This window comes from Malurus melanocephalus, unplaced genomic scaffold, assembly GCF_030028575.1.
Source record: "Malurus melanocephalus ecotype Western Australia unplaced genomic scaffold, MMel_1.1 scaffold_7, whole genome shotgun sequence".
NCBI classification, from domain to species: Eukaryota; Metazoa; Chordata; class Aves; order Passeriformes; family Maluridae; genus Malurus; species Malurus melanocephalus.
Window position 1 is genome coordinate 2,851,292 of NW_026623239.1, and position 18,195 is coordinate 2,869,486.

General features: G+C 38.4%; 1 protein-coding gene across 2 annotated transcripts; it reads right to left on the reverse strand.

The window, feature by feature from the left end:
- ABHD17B (abhydrolase domain containing 17B, depalmitoylase) lies at nt 1–18,189 on the reverse strand. 2 transcript variants are annotated; one of them, XM_057372550.1, is made up of 5 exons: nt 17,999–18,189; nt 17,404–17,556; nt 11,878–12,352; nt 1,743–1,922; nt 1–1,286 (listed from the first exon to the last, which is right to left on the reverse strand). In XM_057372550.1, exons 3-5 carry the CDS (start codon nt 12,342–12,344, stop codon nt 1,067–1,069), a joined length of 867 nt encoding a protein of 288 aa, XP_057228533.1. In that variant the 5' UTR covers nt 12,345–12,352; nt 17,404–17,556; nt 17,999–18,189; the 3' UTR covers nt 1–1,066. The 2 variants fall into 2 exon arrangements, with proteins under 2 accessions (XP_057228533.1, XP_057228541.1); XM_057372558.1 differs by lacking the exon at nt 17,404–17,556.
- Nucleotides 18,190–18,195: the final 6 nt, after the last annotated feature.

Here is an 18,195-nt window from a genome sequence, read left to right on the forward strand (position 1 = left end):
TTTTCAAGGGAATGTTTATTTGACTTTGAGTTAACAGAAAAATGTCAATATTCTCTTCCTGCCACTCCTCCCACCCCACCCAGGCCTGATTAGTAAAATTTCCATACAATACTCAAGAAACAGTAGGTTTTTACACTAAACATCCAAAACTAAACATGATCAGACAACTGCAAACTTGCAAACTGTTTATTACAGGATTGGATAAACTTCAAAGTTCTTCTTAATGACATAGTGTGTCTCTAGACAATCAGTGTTTAAAACTACATGGTTCAAGAAGTCTTCTAGGTTTTAAAAGTCTTACTGGTTTCAAAGAGGTATATTGTGGCCTCAGTAGCAATGATGTGAATGATACCTGCATTACAACAATGATAACTTGTGGTGTTATTTTGGCAAGATTAGGACTCCTGAGAACACAAGTGGGTACATTTTATTATTCTGAAAGCTAAGGGACAACATGAGTAAAAAACAACTAAAATAAAACTAAGCACAAAAGAAATGAAAAATATGGTAAAAGGTATCTATTTTATCCCCATCTTCCTATAACACAGCATAGGTAATTTCCAGTGACTGTTTATTCTATTACATACATTAGTATTTGCTCAAAATTAATGGCTATTACATTTTTACAGAACAACTCCTTAGAATTCTGTTCTTTAGTTACACCTGTGCAACAAAGTAAGTCACAGTACACTTTGAGATGTTTAAAAAATATTTATAAACTTGTTTTTGATATGCTAAAGCACTTGGCAACACTTACAGCATTTGGTTTTATGTAATTAAATTTTCTTACAGTACTTCTTGTGATTTTTTTTCTTCAGATCTCAGAAGAAAAAATCTCACACAAAGAAATATGGACTGCCAAGTCTGACTGTATGGTCATGTAATCCCAGTTCATAATGCTGGCATTAAAACCTTCATTAATTATGTTGACAAATCATTACCTGTGTATTTAATGAAGGCAACCAAAATGATTTGAGAACACAACATTCAGGTTTTAAGTTACATATTTATCAAGGTGTGCAGTTCTGCAGTGAAATGAAAAAAACATGTAAATAAACAACGGAAGTTACAAGTTCACCAGTTCCTGTGACACAAACTTTTTTAATCTTTCAAGGTATTGTCCATAGAGTTCCACATCATTATGGCCCGCTCCTTCTACCCACAGTGGTTCTACAGGTCTCTGGCAACGCTCAAATAATGCTAGGCCATGTGAAAAGTCAATTACTTCATCTTCAGTTCCATGGATTATTAAAACAGGAGATGTTATTTTAGAAATTTTATCAATGCTGTAAGAAAAAGATTGTAACTATGAAAACAATGGCACAGTTCTGAAATACATGACAGGAATTTTCTTCAGTTAAGATCTACTTAGTTTTCCAGTCTTACAGAAACATATTATAAAAGACTTTATTCACAATAATCCAGACTAAGACTCACTGGATAGAACTGCTTTTTAGAACTAGGGATTTATGTGTTATGTATAGGAAAATTAATTACTTCTTTGCAGATATCCACAAAAATGTTTAGGGATCTAAAGTACCTAGAAGGTTTACAAAGTTCTGTAAACTTCTTCAAATCAAATGTTCCTCTTTGATGTTATTCACTGATTTTTCTCCAAATATTTTATTAAATCTTTGAAACAAATTCCAGAGAATTTGCCAGACTACTTTTTTCTCTAGTTGAAAACTTATGCAATAGAGAAAAATGCATGCTGAATAAAAAAAAAAAATCCTACAACTTACTTTGGGAATGCATCAAAGCAGTACGTCTTCTTCGTATCAGGAAAAGCTACTCGCATTCCTGAGGTCAGTGGAGAATGAAGAATTACAGCAGCACTTTCATACCTAGCAGCAAGATCCACAGATGGTACAGTTCCTATACTCTGGCCATATATAATCACATTTTCAGGGCGGATTCCATACCTAGAAAATAAAATACGTTAAAAAAGTAGCTGTGAATATAACAGTATTTTATATATATAACATATAAAGTGAAACTAATAAACCTACAGAGCAAGGCAAAATAAGAATTTCTGATGACGAAAACCTTCAGAAGRGAATAAATTATTTAACAGGAGCTGGTTGAAGAACAAGCAAGTCTGTTCTATGACATTCCTGACTAAAACACACAGTTATTTACCCTCTATTTGCAGTAATTCTTTTCCTTATGCCTGAATGATATTGAATTTTTTTAAAATACGGATTTGTGAATGTAGTGTGACGTGTATACTAGTTTGAAGTCTTTACGATTAATGCCAGTGAACCTAAAACACAAAACTGATTAGAGTCTTACTATATCTGGTTATTATCAAATGAAGGACAATCAAGCCTGCAAATATTTGATCAACTTTATTCTTCTCATACTTGATGAACAATGCAAGCTGGTAATAGTTAATAAATTCAGTGAGACTTAAAGCATGCGCATACTGACAGAAGTCAGTATAATAATATTGTGCAATCCATGTAACAGCCAAGATGCCTATTCTTATCAACCTAATCCACAAGAAAGACAGCCCAACAGGGAATATAGAATTGAAGTCAAATCCTCCCTCCTAGTAAGATGCAATTAACAGGGGTAAACAAAAGAATTATCTAGTTAACATTTACACAAGTCAGACTGAATGTATTTCACTGAATTAGTGTGAATAGAAAGAGGAATTGCTACCCAGATAACATGGGGAAAGCCTGTAAGGTGAACGGCAATGTGTCCAGGAACAGTGCCCGCAACAGAACTGAGCTGCTGACACATTGCCCTGTACTAACCAGGTAATCTTAGCACAAGTCAGAGTGCAACACTATATTCCTTGGAAAAGGAACTACCTTGAATAGGAAGGGATATCACATCACATTAAAAACAAACCCRAGAAAACGCTGTACACAAAAAAACTCCAAACCCAGGAATAACCGCCCTCCCCAAAAAACCGCCAAACAAACCAACTCCTCCCTATCACCACCAAAAAAAGCCCAAAACCCCAAACCCAAATAATTTGTCTCATGCATTATGAAAAATCTATACACAGCCTAGCCTAACATCACTGTGGAACAGGATGAGGTAAGCTTGATATTTGCCACTCTAACCCTAAATGAAGTTAAAATCAAGTGCAGGAAAGTATACCTGTTCCCTCATCTGCAATAAACACATGCACCTTCTCTGTCAACACTATGTAACAACACCCATACCCATATTGAACTTATCAAATCAGTGCATTTTGCATACCTCCAGTACAATCATCAAGGGAGCAGAAGTAATGAGAAATTCTCCAATACCGTATAAACATAGGTAAGTAACTGCACAGTAATGTAACTGTATAGGTAATCAAACACTAAAATCAGTAAAGTCTGAAAGACTCAAACTCAGGAACATTAAGAAAAAAGATGTTTCATGTGTACCAACCAACAAAACAGCTGCCCCCAAACCCTCAAGTACTTTTCAATAAGCCAGAAAAACCTCCCCTAAGCTGCATCAGTATATTATACAGTTAATAAAAAATTACGTATCTAYGAAGATTTCAGGATTGTAGTATTACCTGTTACGTACTAGTGGCAGAATTCATTAGGCATGTCAGTAACTTGCTAAATTGGTTTAAAATCCACTGTTCACATCWAACATTGTCTATTTAATATTAATCTGTTTATTTAAATTGGGTTCTGATAGAGTGAAACGTAAAAACTATTAAAGTATTAGCAGAGACAGTCTCTGTCTGACACAGGAATACTGTATCATGACTATTTAATTACTATCAGTGTTTCCTAGAAAAAGTTTCGAGCTGTAATTACATCGTGATAAAACTAGGATGCCTAAAACACTCGATCACCAACCTGGAACTACTACCAGGTCCTCCATCTCAAAACAGCTCTCAAAGAAGAAGAAATTTCAAGCATTAACAAGATTTTTTCAGAACTCCAACACGCAAAAATACAATAAATTAAAGCTTTGAAACCAAAGCAAATCTGTGGTCYTTACCATTTCTGCATCTCTTCTGAAACACCTGAGAACAGCTCAGCACCTATCCTTTTACAATTTGTCCATTCTGAAAGTACAGTATGGATTCCCTCCTTCCCATACAATCTGATCAAAACTTGCATTAACATCTGACACTTTGCATCATTTCTATGGCATGCAGTTCACACAGTACATTTGATATAACAGTTTTCAAATCATAAACCTTGTCGATTATCACACTCTTATCTCCTTGGATATTGAGTTTTACAATATATGGGCATTGCACAGGAATTTAAATCACAACTTTAAGGTGTATTTTGGAACATATATTCTCCTCTCATTATTCTTTCCCCTATTTTTTTTTATCAAATTCTTTCAGCCTAAAGATAGATAAATGATGTCTACAAAAAATAAGACAAGAAAAGCATTTACTATATCTGGATTAAAGTAATCCTTTCTCCATCACAGTCTAGTAGATTGTCACACAGTGCCCATCAGAAACTATATGTTTTGCAATCTGTAAACTGAAATAATGAGGTCAATAAGTTGAAGTGGTGGTTCAAAGAAGACTTCTGAATATTCTGGCTTGAAGAGGGAAAAAAACCTAAATAATAAACCCCCCTCCTCCCAAAAAACAAACTCTAAGCAGCTTGGTTAACAGAGATTAACAGCTGATGTTTTTAGTCTTCCCTCTCCTTTTGTACAAGTATAGTGGGCTGACCCTGGCTGGATGCCAGGCACACACCAGTATAGCTCTCTCACTCCCCTCTGTAGCGGGACAGGGGAGAGAAAATTTAACAAAGGGTTCATGGGTTGAGATAAGGACTGGGAGAGAACCCTCATCAAATACCATCATGGGCAAAACCAGCTAGAATCAGAGTTATTAATTGAATTTATTACTAACAAAATCAGAGCAGGATAATGAGAAGTCAAACAGACCTTAAAAACACCTTCCCCCATGCCCTCTCCTTTCTAGCTCCACCTCCTCCCCAGCAGTGCAGGGAGACAGGGARTGGGKGTTGTGGTCAGTTCATCCCATGRTCTTTCTCACTCAGCTAAGGGAGAAGAGTCCTGGTGCACCATGGGGTCCCTCTCACAGGAGACAGTTCTCCATGAACTTCTCATTCTGAGCCTATCCCACAGGCAACAGTCCCCTCAAACTGCTGCCACATGGGTCACTCTTCCATGGGGTGCAGTCCTTCAAGGACAGGCTGCTCCAGTGTGGGCTCCTCTCTCCACAGGTCTCCCATGGGGTCACAGACATTCATTCCTCAGGCATCCCTCTGCTCTGACATGGACTCCCCCACAGGCTGCAGGTGGATCTCTGCATCCCCATGGACTCCATGGGCTGCAGGGGCACAGCTGCCTCACCAAGGGCTGCATCACAGGTTGCAGGGGAATCTYGGCTCCAATGCCTGGAGCACATCCTGCCTCTCCTTCTCCACTGACCTTAACATCTCTAGAGCTGTTCCTCTCACATGTTCTCACTCCATCTTCTCCAGCAACAATTATAGCTGCACAATGATTTTGTTTTTTTCTTCCTAAATATCACAGAGACACTACCATCATTTCTGATTGGCTCAGCCTTGGCCAGTGGCACATCCATCTTTGGAGCTGGCAGGGATTGGTTCTGCCAGACATGGAAGAAGCCTTTGGCAGATTCTCACAGAAGGCACCCCTGTAGACCCCCTGCTACCAAAGCTTGGCCATACAAGCCTGACACAACAGGTTTCTGAAATGTTTCCAAAAAAGAAAGAGCCCAACTGTCCCTCTGTTGCTATCTCTTAAAAGTATCACTTTTATCAACCTGAATCAGAAAAAATCTTGAAAAAGTAACTGTTGCTAAGTTCCGTACTGATAAAAATTGTCTACTCTTTTAGATAGACCCATAAATACCTATTAAGCTCCAAGAAGTTTTCTATCAAATTATCAGTTGACTATACACTTGGTCTCCCAAAGGAGGAATGTCTGATCAAGAGAAAAAGTGGCAGTAACATTGTTCTCTTAATCAGTGCCTTGTAAGTACAGGCCATTTGGGGAACGTGACACTTACAGAGTCATATGCTTCAAGTAGTTCTTCTGGTTACAAGAGGTCAAAGACATGCTGTAAAAATTGTTGCTATCTTTGAAAGCTCATTATGTTGATAACAGGACTAATATGAACACTGCTGTCCACTCAAGTAATCTTAGATAACTTGTGTCAGCACAGACAGGCCTTCAGTTTGGGGGTGATGGTAATGATGGTAATGAAGGTAAYGAAGCTTTTAGCTTCAGGGATTTTTTTTTTTTAAGCCATTATCACCAAAAAGGACCTTGGAACAAAACCTTGAAAGTAGCTATGCATAGATGTACCTTTTCAGAAAAAGCACTCTTGCTAAGTTACAAGTTATTCTGGGCAGAATCTGGTACAAAATTTGATAGGTATTTTCTGCAGTTTAAAGGCTGACTACACTATCTTTCTCTTTCCCAGAGCAATTGAGTTTTCAATTCCTTTCAAGACCAAATTAATACTTTATTTTCACACACTTAAAGGTTACCTGCCTGGAAAGCAGATGGAATTTAAAGAGCAATTTTGACATAGAACTACATGTACCTGTGTTTGCATATGCTTCCTGACACAGTATCAATCGGAGAACTCACAAATTTTTGCCTCATCACCACGCTAAATCACAGGTTTACTGTCACTAAGAAGCTGAGTTATTGCCAAACAGGAAAGAGCCACTTTCCTACTAGCAGCCGCAGCAACGAGTGCCCCCTCATTAGGCTTTAACAATTAGCTAAAGAAACAAAGTAAGTATTTTCTGGGAGTAGTGCAGCAACTACTTTTGGGCTCCTTTGTGCACCCTGTCTTCAGGGACAGGCAATGCCACTGGTGGGTTAGAGGAYGGAGCAAGTCAGTATTGTCATAACTGTCCCATCAGATCACTGTTTGGAATCAAGGCCCAAGCTTACGCTAATTAAAACAGCATCCTCTTCGGTGGTCCTACATGGGAACTCTAAGCCCTTCTGGGCCTGATCTTTTCAGCTTCTGGTAGGAAAAGAACTGCTAAACAACAATGAAATATTCTCTTTATTTCCTTTGTGATGRTTTTCACATGCTTTAACATAAACTCTTTCACTACCTACTTGATATTTTTGTCTTTGTAACAAGACCTTTTCTGTCCTTTACTAAATGCTTATCTTAGTGGTGGTCCTCTAGTCTTTTTTTCTTTTCTCTTCATGTAATCAAAGAACATTTTGGCTTGGAATAAGATATAGTCCAGGCCCCTGTTTTAGGGAAGGAATATTCAACTAAACCAAATTGCTTGAAGTGGTGTCTGACCTTTCCTCGAACACTTTAATTGGATATTGTGGGGGTTTTGCTACATCACTTAGCTTGGATATTCACCTTATTCTATATTTTCATTGGATATATACCACATTACCATGATGTGCAATATGCAGACTATGAAATGCCTGTCTGGCTATAACAAGGTAGGTAGGGTTTTTTGTTTCTTTTGTATTTTCTTTGTTTTTAACTTCAGTTACCTTTAAGAAACAAATCCCAGCAGAAATTACCAAGCTACACCATCTGGCTCTTAAAAATACCTGCTATTATCTGGACAYACCTACAGGAAACAAAGTAATTTGTTTTTTACTTTCRAGCTACTGCTCCTGATCTAGAACACAAAAATTGCTTTGCAATTGTGAAATAGATAAAATCAGCCTTAGAAGGGTACATTTTCCATAGGACCTCTTTAGGTTTGCACTAAGAGTTGCTACATGCTCTAGAGAAGCTACTGTTTGTGAAGCCATGGCAACACATGCATTTAGAAAACCAACACAGCACTTGGGGCACGTTGAACAAGGGGGAACATCCTGAGGGAATTTTCAATGTACCTTCAGAATCTTTTGTCATTATGGGCATAACATATGAAATTACCGCTGCAAGCTGCGAAACATGAAGGGCATGAACACTATCCACACCTTTAACTATCAACATTCCAGGCCATTAATACAGAGCATGCAGCACTTCCTCAACTGATGTCATGTTCCCCTTCTTGTGTATGCAATATTTTACACTGGGAGAAGAAAAATGGAACTATGATTTATGAGAGGCAAGCCTATYGTCCACATAAAATCAACAAACTACACCTTCTCTGCTTCTCTCATGACAATTTGGCCTTTCCTAAACTTTAAAACGCTACTGATATGCTTGTTCCATTGTCAAGATTTCTCTTCCATGATAATTGAGCTACTTTTTCCTATCAATTTTAATCAAAGCTCAATTCCTCTCCAAATGTACAAAGTTATGGTACCTCAAATTCTAGTTGAACCCTCTCCTTCACCCCTGCCACTTCAAAATGAAAAAAAAGGATAATTTGTGTACTGTGAAATGAACATTTCTAGCCAACATCCCAACAGATTCAATATTATTTCTATACCTGGCTCATCAAATTWTGGACATTCTATCCACTTTGACATATCACTTGATAGTGAGATGTACCCTTCAATTTTTCAATTATTATACAGTCCATAATAAGCAACAATGAAAGGGCTCTGGCTTCTTACAGGTAAATCTGGTCATGAGGCAATTCTGGCAAGTCTTCAGAGGTTTCTGAATGAGCGCCACTTACTCTGCATTTGCCTGGGGCTGGTTAAACCTTTCCACCCTTGCTAGAGTGTCATCAAAAGCCTTCAGAGAGCAGAACAGCAGAAAATAGGCGTATCCCAAAATGACTCCTGATATTTCAACACTTGGTAGCTATGACAGTTGGAAAAAGAATGTCTTCACTTGCAGCTTTTAAATAGTCCCATGCACATGAATATGCAATAATGCACAACTTTTACAAACCTGATGAAGGCAGTGAATCACACTGCCTTCTTTCATGGCCACCATCCACACAGGTAGCTACTGTAGCTACTGCTTCCTATTAAAATATTCAAAGAAAGTAAAGAATACAGACACAACTCAGCATCTGCTGTTTACCTCTTCTGATAGGCTGCCAAACTAGCTTTCTGTATTCATTTACATGAATGTTAACATTCACAGCAATATCTCATCATCACCCTCAATATGAGTTCCAGAGTATTTCACCCAGGTGTCCAGACCCCACTAGACAGCTGTGCTGATTTACAGGTGAGTAAGTGGATTGTCMTTCCAAGATACAAAACCTAAGACACTAGCAAGGCTTTACCATGAGCAGACTGTAGTTTGTTGACTGTAGAATTAAGTCCACATCGAAACACCTTTTATTGCTGGGCTCTATGATCCCATTTTTCAGAACAGGGAATGCAAGGAGCTATGAGTAACTGTGATCAACTTTCAAAGGTAACTTCTTGATTCTTTTTCACATCACAAACTGTGAGGAACAGTTTAAAAKTCTAGAGTCCCTTTCTTATCTCATCTCATCAACAAGAATTTCCAAGGAGTCCCAGCTATACCTACATGTATCCTGCAAACAATCTGTTGAAATAATTTGTTTTTGCAGAATTAGCTACAAATGTTAAAGAGGCTGCCAGTGTGACACTGACAGATTAGGCTATGCTACGAAAGTGAATGAAGGTTGCAGCAAACGCAAACCTCTTTTTTCAGCAGTAGAATGAATTCAATTAATATTTCACATTTGTGAAATCCACAAGCTGGACAGACCAACGCAACCACTATATAGAATACACTCTACAAAACTACTTAATTTTTATAGTAGGTGAAAAAAACTAAAAAAAAAAAAAAAAGAAAAAAAAAAAAAAAAAAAAAAAAAAAAAAAAAAAAAAAAAAAAAAAAAAAAGAAAAAGGCAGACAAAAAAAAAAAAAGAACTGAGGTGAGGTAATTCCTGAAAGTAAGAATATGTAATAGTTCTAAGATATATTTAGACGTCGTCCCCAACACCACCTGCTCAGAAAAGAGCATGCTTAGGTGGGACATTACAATCATAGAATAGTTTGGGTTGAAAGGGACCTTTAAAGATCCTGTAATTCCACMTTCTCTGCCACAGACAAAGACACCTTCCACTAGACCTTTGCTGAACGCTCCATTCAACCTGACCTTGAACACTTCCACGGATGGGGGAGTAGCTCACAATTTGCTGGGAAACCTGTTCTTCTCTGGGCAACCTTAACCAGTCTCATCACCCTCACAGAAAATTTCTTTTCTTATATCTAATGTCAATCTACCCTCTTTCAGTTTWAAGCCATTAGCCTATGTCCCACCAATTATAAACTATCTTTTTTGTTTAGAGAAAGTACACTTCATTGTTTAAGAATTAAGGTGAGAATTCAAATTACCATCATATTTCCATTATGAGGAAGAAGAGACAATAATAAGTTTATAAAACAGAGCCTGTAAACTGACATAAAGTATCAGGTTTCACCTTCTAGTTCTCTTCCATTTTCTGTTACATCTAAATAATTCAAGACTGTCTTCCACATTGTCCACAAACCACATCAGACTTTAGGTAAATGTTACTGACTATTTCACCAAGCAGCTAACTTCCAGGTTATGTACCAGGTACAAACCATAGTCAACCGTGTACCTTTTTCAGCTGTTGGCTTATGAAACAGTCATATCTCAACTTTCCACTGTAATAAAAATAAACATCAAAAGTTAATCTAACAACATAGTATACATGTTTTGACTAGATGGGGCTGAAAACCTGTCCCCTGTGGTTGAATGAGGTTTATGATAATAAGCTTTTCCCTGCCTTAAWACATGAATAAAATATGCCTCTTTGAAAAGCAGAATCATATTGCTGTTATAATGTAAAAGAAATGCAATACAGCGCATGTATTTAAAACACTGAAAAGGGATAATCCACTCATTTATTCTACATTGAAGAAGTTCTAAACTCACTGTGACAACTAACAGGCTCCAGGATTTAGAGTCTACATGTTCTTACACTATCATATCCCTAATACTATCATTATTAAACAGGATGCTCAAGTTGCAACCATCAAGCCATAACAAGACCCTTCCTGTTTTTACAACTTTTTGGTGTAAAATACACAATGATAATTTTTTTGGTGAGCAACTATTCTTACAATTGCACACTATTTTATAAAATAGTTTTTGTAGTTTGGGTATTTGTAACATGAGAAGAATATTGATCTAAATGGAACAAATTATGGTGAAAAACACTCTCAAAATAGAGAAGCTGCACTCATTTGGTATAGTTTCAGTGAATGCATCCAGAGCCTTTCATTTTACTATTTTGTCTCCCACAAACCCAGAGGCATACCCAGAAACTGATGAAGCAACATTCTTTCATTCGCATTTTTTTCTTGTCCATTTTTGTTCTACTTTTATTCTGGTGAGTTAACATCACTGCTCCAAATTCCTCYTTTCTTTTCCCAAAGTGTATTTATACAGATCCATCACAACCTCTCCCAAACATTATATTTTGTGAAGATAATTTTCTATATTAAAAAAAAAAAAWGTTTTTCTCTTTGGAAATACTGTAGTTGCTAGTGGAAATTCTGAAACAAAGGTGATCTCAACACCACATAGAAATACAGTGTTTCACCAAGTTTTCTTGTACCAGCTTTTACTCTGCCCCTCCCTACAAAAAAAGAAGGTGATGGAAATTATMTGAAGAAATAGCCTGCGTTTTCTCACATCCACATCATAACAGTGTGTCAGTTACTGAAAAATCAATTACAGATCTTTTCCAACTTTTGAATTTTTGCAGCTGAGAAGATTCCAAATTTTAACAATAGGGATTATTCTGTAATCATCMACGACTAAACCACAGCTTACTAAATTTAAATCTATTTCAATTTTTCCAGTATGTAAGTACTATACATTGATCCCGCTTAATACTGACAATGCCTTCAGCACAAGGCACGACCAGTCAGCTTCTAATTCTAAAATACAGCACTGCTGTTTAAACTACCAATGCACAAAAAATAAAACCATTTGTCAAGCATATGGTAAATAAAAATGGCAACTAATGTCTTACCTCGTTCTAAGAGCCACCCAAGCAGCATCAATGTCGGCATACAGATTCTTTTCTGTTGGCTTTCCAGAACTTGCACCATATCCGGAATAATCATACGAGAATATGTTGCAATTAATCCGTGAACCCAGTCCTATATAAAAGCTGCTCATCTGACCCAGGTCAACAGCATTTCCATGTGAGAAGAGCAAAGTGTACTTGGCGTTYGGTGAGCAACGCACGAACATGCAGGCAATCCTGTTGCCTTTRCATGTTCTAGTCATGAAGCACTCAATGGCATCTTTTTCTCTAGAAGAGTATTGCCAGTCTGCTCGCTCTGACAGATGTAAAGTCCAGCGACTACCACTCTCATCACACATCAGTGTGTATGTGGGATCAGGAGGTAAGAATGCCAGCTTGGAGGCAATTTTCCCTGGGCATGGTGGACAACAGAACAGGCAACACAGCTCGCTAAAGGAAAGATTATTCATCTTCTAGTCTGAAACAGGAAGAGACAATGGTATCAGTTTCCAGGTACAATCCTATATTAAAAATAATCCAACTCAAAATGTAAATGCAATACCTCTAGAAAATAATGCATAATTTTTTAACTTTAACAAAATACATATTTAAGTACATATATGTGTATTTCCATATAATATCTAATTTTATATTATTAGTTACTTCACAATATGATTAAAGAGGATCACTCTAAAGCCCTGACAGCTATCAAAAGTAAAACATGACTACCCAGGGAAAAAATAAGCATTAGTTTTGGAGTTTCTTTGGAGGAAATGAAGTTCCTCATGTTAAGACATTAAGGAAAGAGTTCTTCCCATTGATAAATATGTATGTTATAAAGAACAATTAAAATATGCTGCAGAGTTGMAGTATACTAAGGGCATGCAGATTTCTGCAGCCAAAATCACTGCAAAATTTCCTAAATACAGAGCATATGTGTTGCAATCATGAGGTAAGGGCCTCTGCAAGCACTATCAGAAGTATGAACGGTGTGTGAGGTTCAAAACTTAGAAGACAAAACAAGATGATGCTTCTGGCTTAGCAAACACCATAGAGCTTTCGTGCACTAAAATGTAGCCATAAACTTATCTTTGCACCACATACTTGCTGACATAAATATTTCCGAAGCCTTCAAAGAAATTCTTAGCTGTACTGCACATAGGAATTGGGTTTGTATTAACGACCCAGCTGCAGAGTCTTTTCATGCTTTAAGAAAAATATCCTGAATTAAATGCTTTATCACAGATATTTGTTAACAGAATATGATCTGTAGCTCCAATTAAAAGCATTGGCTTTAAGAGTGGGGGGAGAAAAAAAAAAAMAAACCACACCTACATCTAAAGAAAGCTAGGTAAAGACACAGGTGCCCTTAAAATAGACATGGTGTCCTCTTAATTTAGAGCAGGAAGAAGGGAAGGGGGGGAAATCCTTTGTTGTGGCAATACCTTTTCTTAGAGACAGAAAAGCAATATAATTGGACAAGTACCCTGCTGAAAAACAGAACACCTAAGATAAGATTTACACTATTTTCCTTATGTTAAGGCATCTGACATTTCATCTTAATTTTAACAACCTTTTCATACCAAATCTATCTACAGGTCTCACGCTCATCTCCTGACAGTTCCCTGTGAACACAAACACTTACACATTTTCACACACCAGCTTTGACTCAAGCTACAAAACAAGCAGATTCCAGTTGTCTATAGTACCATGCTGTTACAGAAATATTAGGGTCATCCAACAATAAAAGCTTACTCCTGACCATGATACCTGACAATATTTAGATTTTATTTCATATCTTACCCTTTAATTTGTACAGAAGCATAGCATTCATGTGTAAATTTCTTTTTTAAAAGGCTTCAAGGATATTGATGCAAAAACAYAGATCACAAAACAACTATCCGTACTTTGGATGTGTGAACTGTCTCTTTATAATGGTAGAGTATGGATGCATGCTGCATACAATGTTACAAGGAGCACACTTTTAGAGCAGCATAAACAGGCACAGCGAGACAGTSTGACAAACAGCATGAGTATTCTTGGAATACTACAAAAAAAGAAGGCACAAAAAAGAGGCGACTGCAGCTAGGAGTGTTCACCCCAGGTCTCTAGCCTACAAAACAGAGGGAAGCCACAGATGCTTAGGTATGGGAGATCAACATTACCAGTTTAGAGGAGATTGCAGGAAGCACTGATCAGCTCTCCTAAGAAGGTGGATAGGCTCTTAAAGAAGATCCTGAATAAAGGACCATATTCCTCCCAGCTGAAGTAACAATAACCTCATGTATCTATGCAATTAGCATAATTAGTCACTCAAATTTGAATAAMTCATCCCTGTCAGATGAGATTATGTGAACATTAAGTTTGATTTATACCCACAAGTCAGGATAAGGAAGTAATCTATGGAGGAAGTTTRACTTCTAGCAAAAGGTGTGGGTTGTCTTATGTACAGTAAAAACCCTATTGTTTTGGAATGGACCTTTTGTTCCTTCTTTATTTCTCTGATAGTTATGAGCACCAAAGAAGAAACTTCTTTCACCTCTACTTAGTAAGTTCATATACACAAGTCCAAAGAAACATCTGTGATGCCTCACCATGCTTTTTTCCAAGTACTTATAACCCAATACTCAAAACCTCTTCTATTTTTATCAGAAATTATTAAATCAATCTCTTCTGCATGTGTTTTCCCTACCTTTTCAGAAAAGCTGAAGGCAAAGTTAGATATTTCACTTAATTCTAAGTGGATGATTATTACTTTTTTGTGAAAAATCTTTAAAAATATGTACTTCCAAAAGTGAGGTATAAATGAACAACAGATTGCGCTCTATACCAGCATACAACAATAGCTATAGAATTTTTTATTTCTTCCCAATCCTTGTGCCAGAAAGAATTAGAACATGTGCTTACATTATTTGTAAGTATAAACAGCCCAGAAATACAACAAATACGACCTCAATCAGAAAATATTTTCTATTTGTCAAAGTAACTTTAGATGACTGGAAGCYAGCCTGTGGGATTCACACGCAGGGCAGTACTGCAGTAAACCACAGTTAATCAGCTCATGTGGTAGTACTGTCCCCCAAGATAGCTTAAATGTCCTAAAAATGGGCTGTCACCAGATATGGCAAATGATATGCTGAAGACCACAGATTAAGTATTATTTCTCCCCTGTGCTAGTCTAATGAAGGTTTTACATATTGATCTTTTAATCCATCCAATGGAAAATATGCCTACTGAAACTAAAGATTCTGATTCCAGAGTCATTCTCCAACTAAATCATGGCTAATAACAATTCTTTAACTTAAAATAAATATGTGCTGCTTTCTTCACTAACAATACCCAAGAAAAACAGCGGGTCACTAACTGGACCAATTTGACACACAACACCTACTGAACTTACACAGGAGAATAGTTCCAACTAAAYGCAAACAATGTTTCTATTATACTGGAACTGATTTGTCATTCACTGTGATGGATTGTATTCACATGAGTGTGTGAATGGGCTGGGTGTATGCTTTATCTGGACTCTTAGTGAAGCTGAGGTAAAAACAACTCTGACCACAGATTACCTTAAGCATATGGTTCCACAAGTACAGATGAGTAACTTTAATGGGACTCATTTGACTAAGATATGTTGTGAATACCTAAGGTGTAGTATAACACCTTCTGAGCATGCATGATGTAAATCTCTGTGCTTATTACAGCATCATCAGAGTCTGAGATCAACACATCCCCACAAGACAACTATCTCACCTTCCATCTGACATTTCAGCAGTAATAAAAATGCCAGTGCTGTTCTGCAAACAGAGTTCCTACTGTTAGTAAAATACAATGTTAAGAGCACAATAAATAAAAATACATCTCCTTTAAAATTATACTGCATTTTCACAGGAATGAAGTACAAAACTTCTGTGGAAGAAACTGCAGAAAACCCTTCTATTGCAGCAATAGAGGCTAAGAAATAAAATAGACTCAAGTTTTATCACTTACCCTTTCTGGGATAGCTTTTAAAACAAAAGTCAGAGCATTTTATCAACTTTATCTCCTTAACTCTCTTATGAATTAAGAACTAACATATAAAATTACAAATGTAAAATTGCCCACAAGAAGTGATTTCAATTTATTGTTTGCAATTAGCCTTCTCATAAAGGCAGACAGAAAAAGGGGGAAATATTTATTTAATCTTAAAGAAAACCTCAGGTATTTATCTTGTGATTCCTAGGGTAACATAAATGTAGGTTTTTTTMATATAAGCAATTATTCCTGTCCTCCTATCTATGTAAATCATAACAAGAAAGTGGAACCTATTATTCACATCTCTGAGTACTTCACTACATATTAGTCTCAAAAGCAGCCCAACCCTCACAGACACTTATCTAGAAATCGTATATTTACATTAAATATAAATTATTCTAATTTCATATTTAAATTAAATTGCYTATTTCATACAGACTATTCACAAGAACAAAGTCAAACTTGTAAAAATAGCTGCTGGTTTGGAAATTTAAGTGTTGTTCTAACTGTAACGGGCAAGATATTTTAATTGTTGGGKTTTTTTTGTTCCATTGCTGTTTGTGTGTGTTTTGGTTGTGGGTTTGTTGTTTCATTATATACTACTGAAACAAGAAATTCTAAAGAATTTTTACTCACACTTTCATTGAACACAATGAAAACTTGAGTTCAAACCACTGCTGAAGTACACATATTTATTTCAACATCTGCATTATATTAAAAATTGAACAGAAGGACATGAACATCCTTTAACTAATTCAATACTTAAAGCAACAGAATATTAAGTGAAAAGAACTTACTACGTGTCTGATTAAGYATCACATAAAAGGATTAAGGGAATATTAAGGAAGAATACACAGTAAGTCCAGAAAACACCACAAAATAATTTATTCAATCATGAAGAACCTATACCAAGAAACACTGTGAAGTATCTATTTAAGGTAGCTTCCAAAGAACAAAGCATGCCACAKGAAAACAGAGAAGCCTAATGGAGCCAAAACTTCACTTTAGTTAATTTGATTAGAAACAAATAAACAGGTCTGCTAGTCTCACAAATTCTATCTGTCTTAACTTGCATACAGAGATATTATTTGTCCTCTGTTGGTAACTTTGCAGATATCAAAACCTAATGGCACAGTGGCAAGAAAGGGAATACAGGAAACACTAGCTTAGAAATCCAGACATTCCTTATCACCTGAAGAACAAACTAACCCTCTCAAGGCTTCAGAGAGACAACTGCGGGATTAAGTCGATTACATAATGCTTAGCATGCTCCCAGCAAGGCTCTGCACCCCGGCTCTGCTCGGCTAGAACCACGGGCCCGCTGGCCGGCTGAAGCCCCGCCGTGTTTCAGCTGCCTSAGCCCGGTGCCTCACCGCGCAGGCCGGCCGGCCAACAACACGGCGCTCCGCCCTTAATAACGCTCTGCGTTCAGGTGGCTCTATTCTAATTTCCGCAGTCGTGAACTTTCCTAGCTCATTTCTAAGCAAATACTTTAAATTTTGAAATTAATAATACCTGAGAGCAATGTTGAGGCCAGCGTCACCTCAAGAGCAGAAGCTGAAGGAATGCATTTAACCAGGCTGGCGGGAACTAAATTAACTCCTCAGGTGTCTGCATCTGAGAAAGGTTCCGAAGTCCACAGCAGTGACTCAAAGGCACTGTTTGGAGCTGCGAAAAGCCAGACTTCAACAAGCGTGTCACAAGTCAGGGCGCCCATTTCCAACAAAGGAGCCCAGGTTAAGACCAGGGAGACGGGAGYGCCGGGACAGATCACCCACAGAGCCCGGGCCCCCAGAGGCAGGCGACACCCGCAGAGACCCCCGACCCCAGCGAGACAGGGTCGCGGGAGGATGGCCGAGGCCGGTAGCTCCCCGCCCGGTTCGTGCCGGAGACCAAAGCCCCACCGCAATCCCCTGTGARCGAACGCCGGTGCCTGCCGCGGGCCTTTCCGCTCGCCCCGGGGGCCGCCACACGCCTGCGCCGGCGGCGCGGACGGGCCGTGGGTCCGAGCCGGGGAGAGACGCGGACGGACCCGCGAGGAGGAAATAACTCGCCCACACACGGCGGCAGCGGGTCACCCGGACACCGCCCGGGGGAGGACAGCCCCTACCTGCACCTGGCGCTCCGCTCGGCGGCCCCGCGCTCTCCCGACCGCCGGGAGACAGGGTGTGCGGACAGGACACCCCGGGTCGGCGGGGCGTGCGGACGCCGGCTGTGCTGAGTAACGGCGCGGCGGAGGCGGCCGTCAGCGCCCCGGCCGGAGAACGCGCGGCCCTGGCAGCGCTGAGCCCGCCCCGCGCAGCCTCG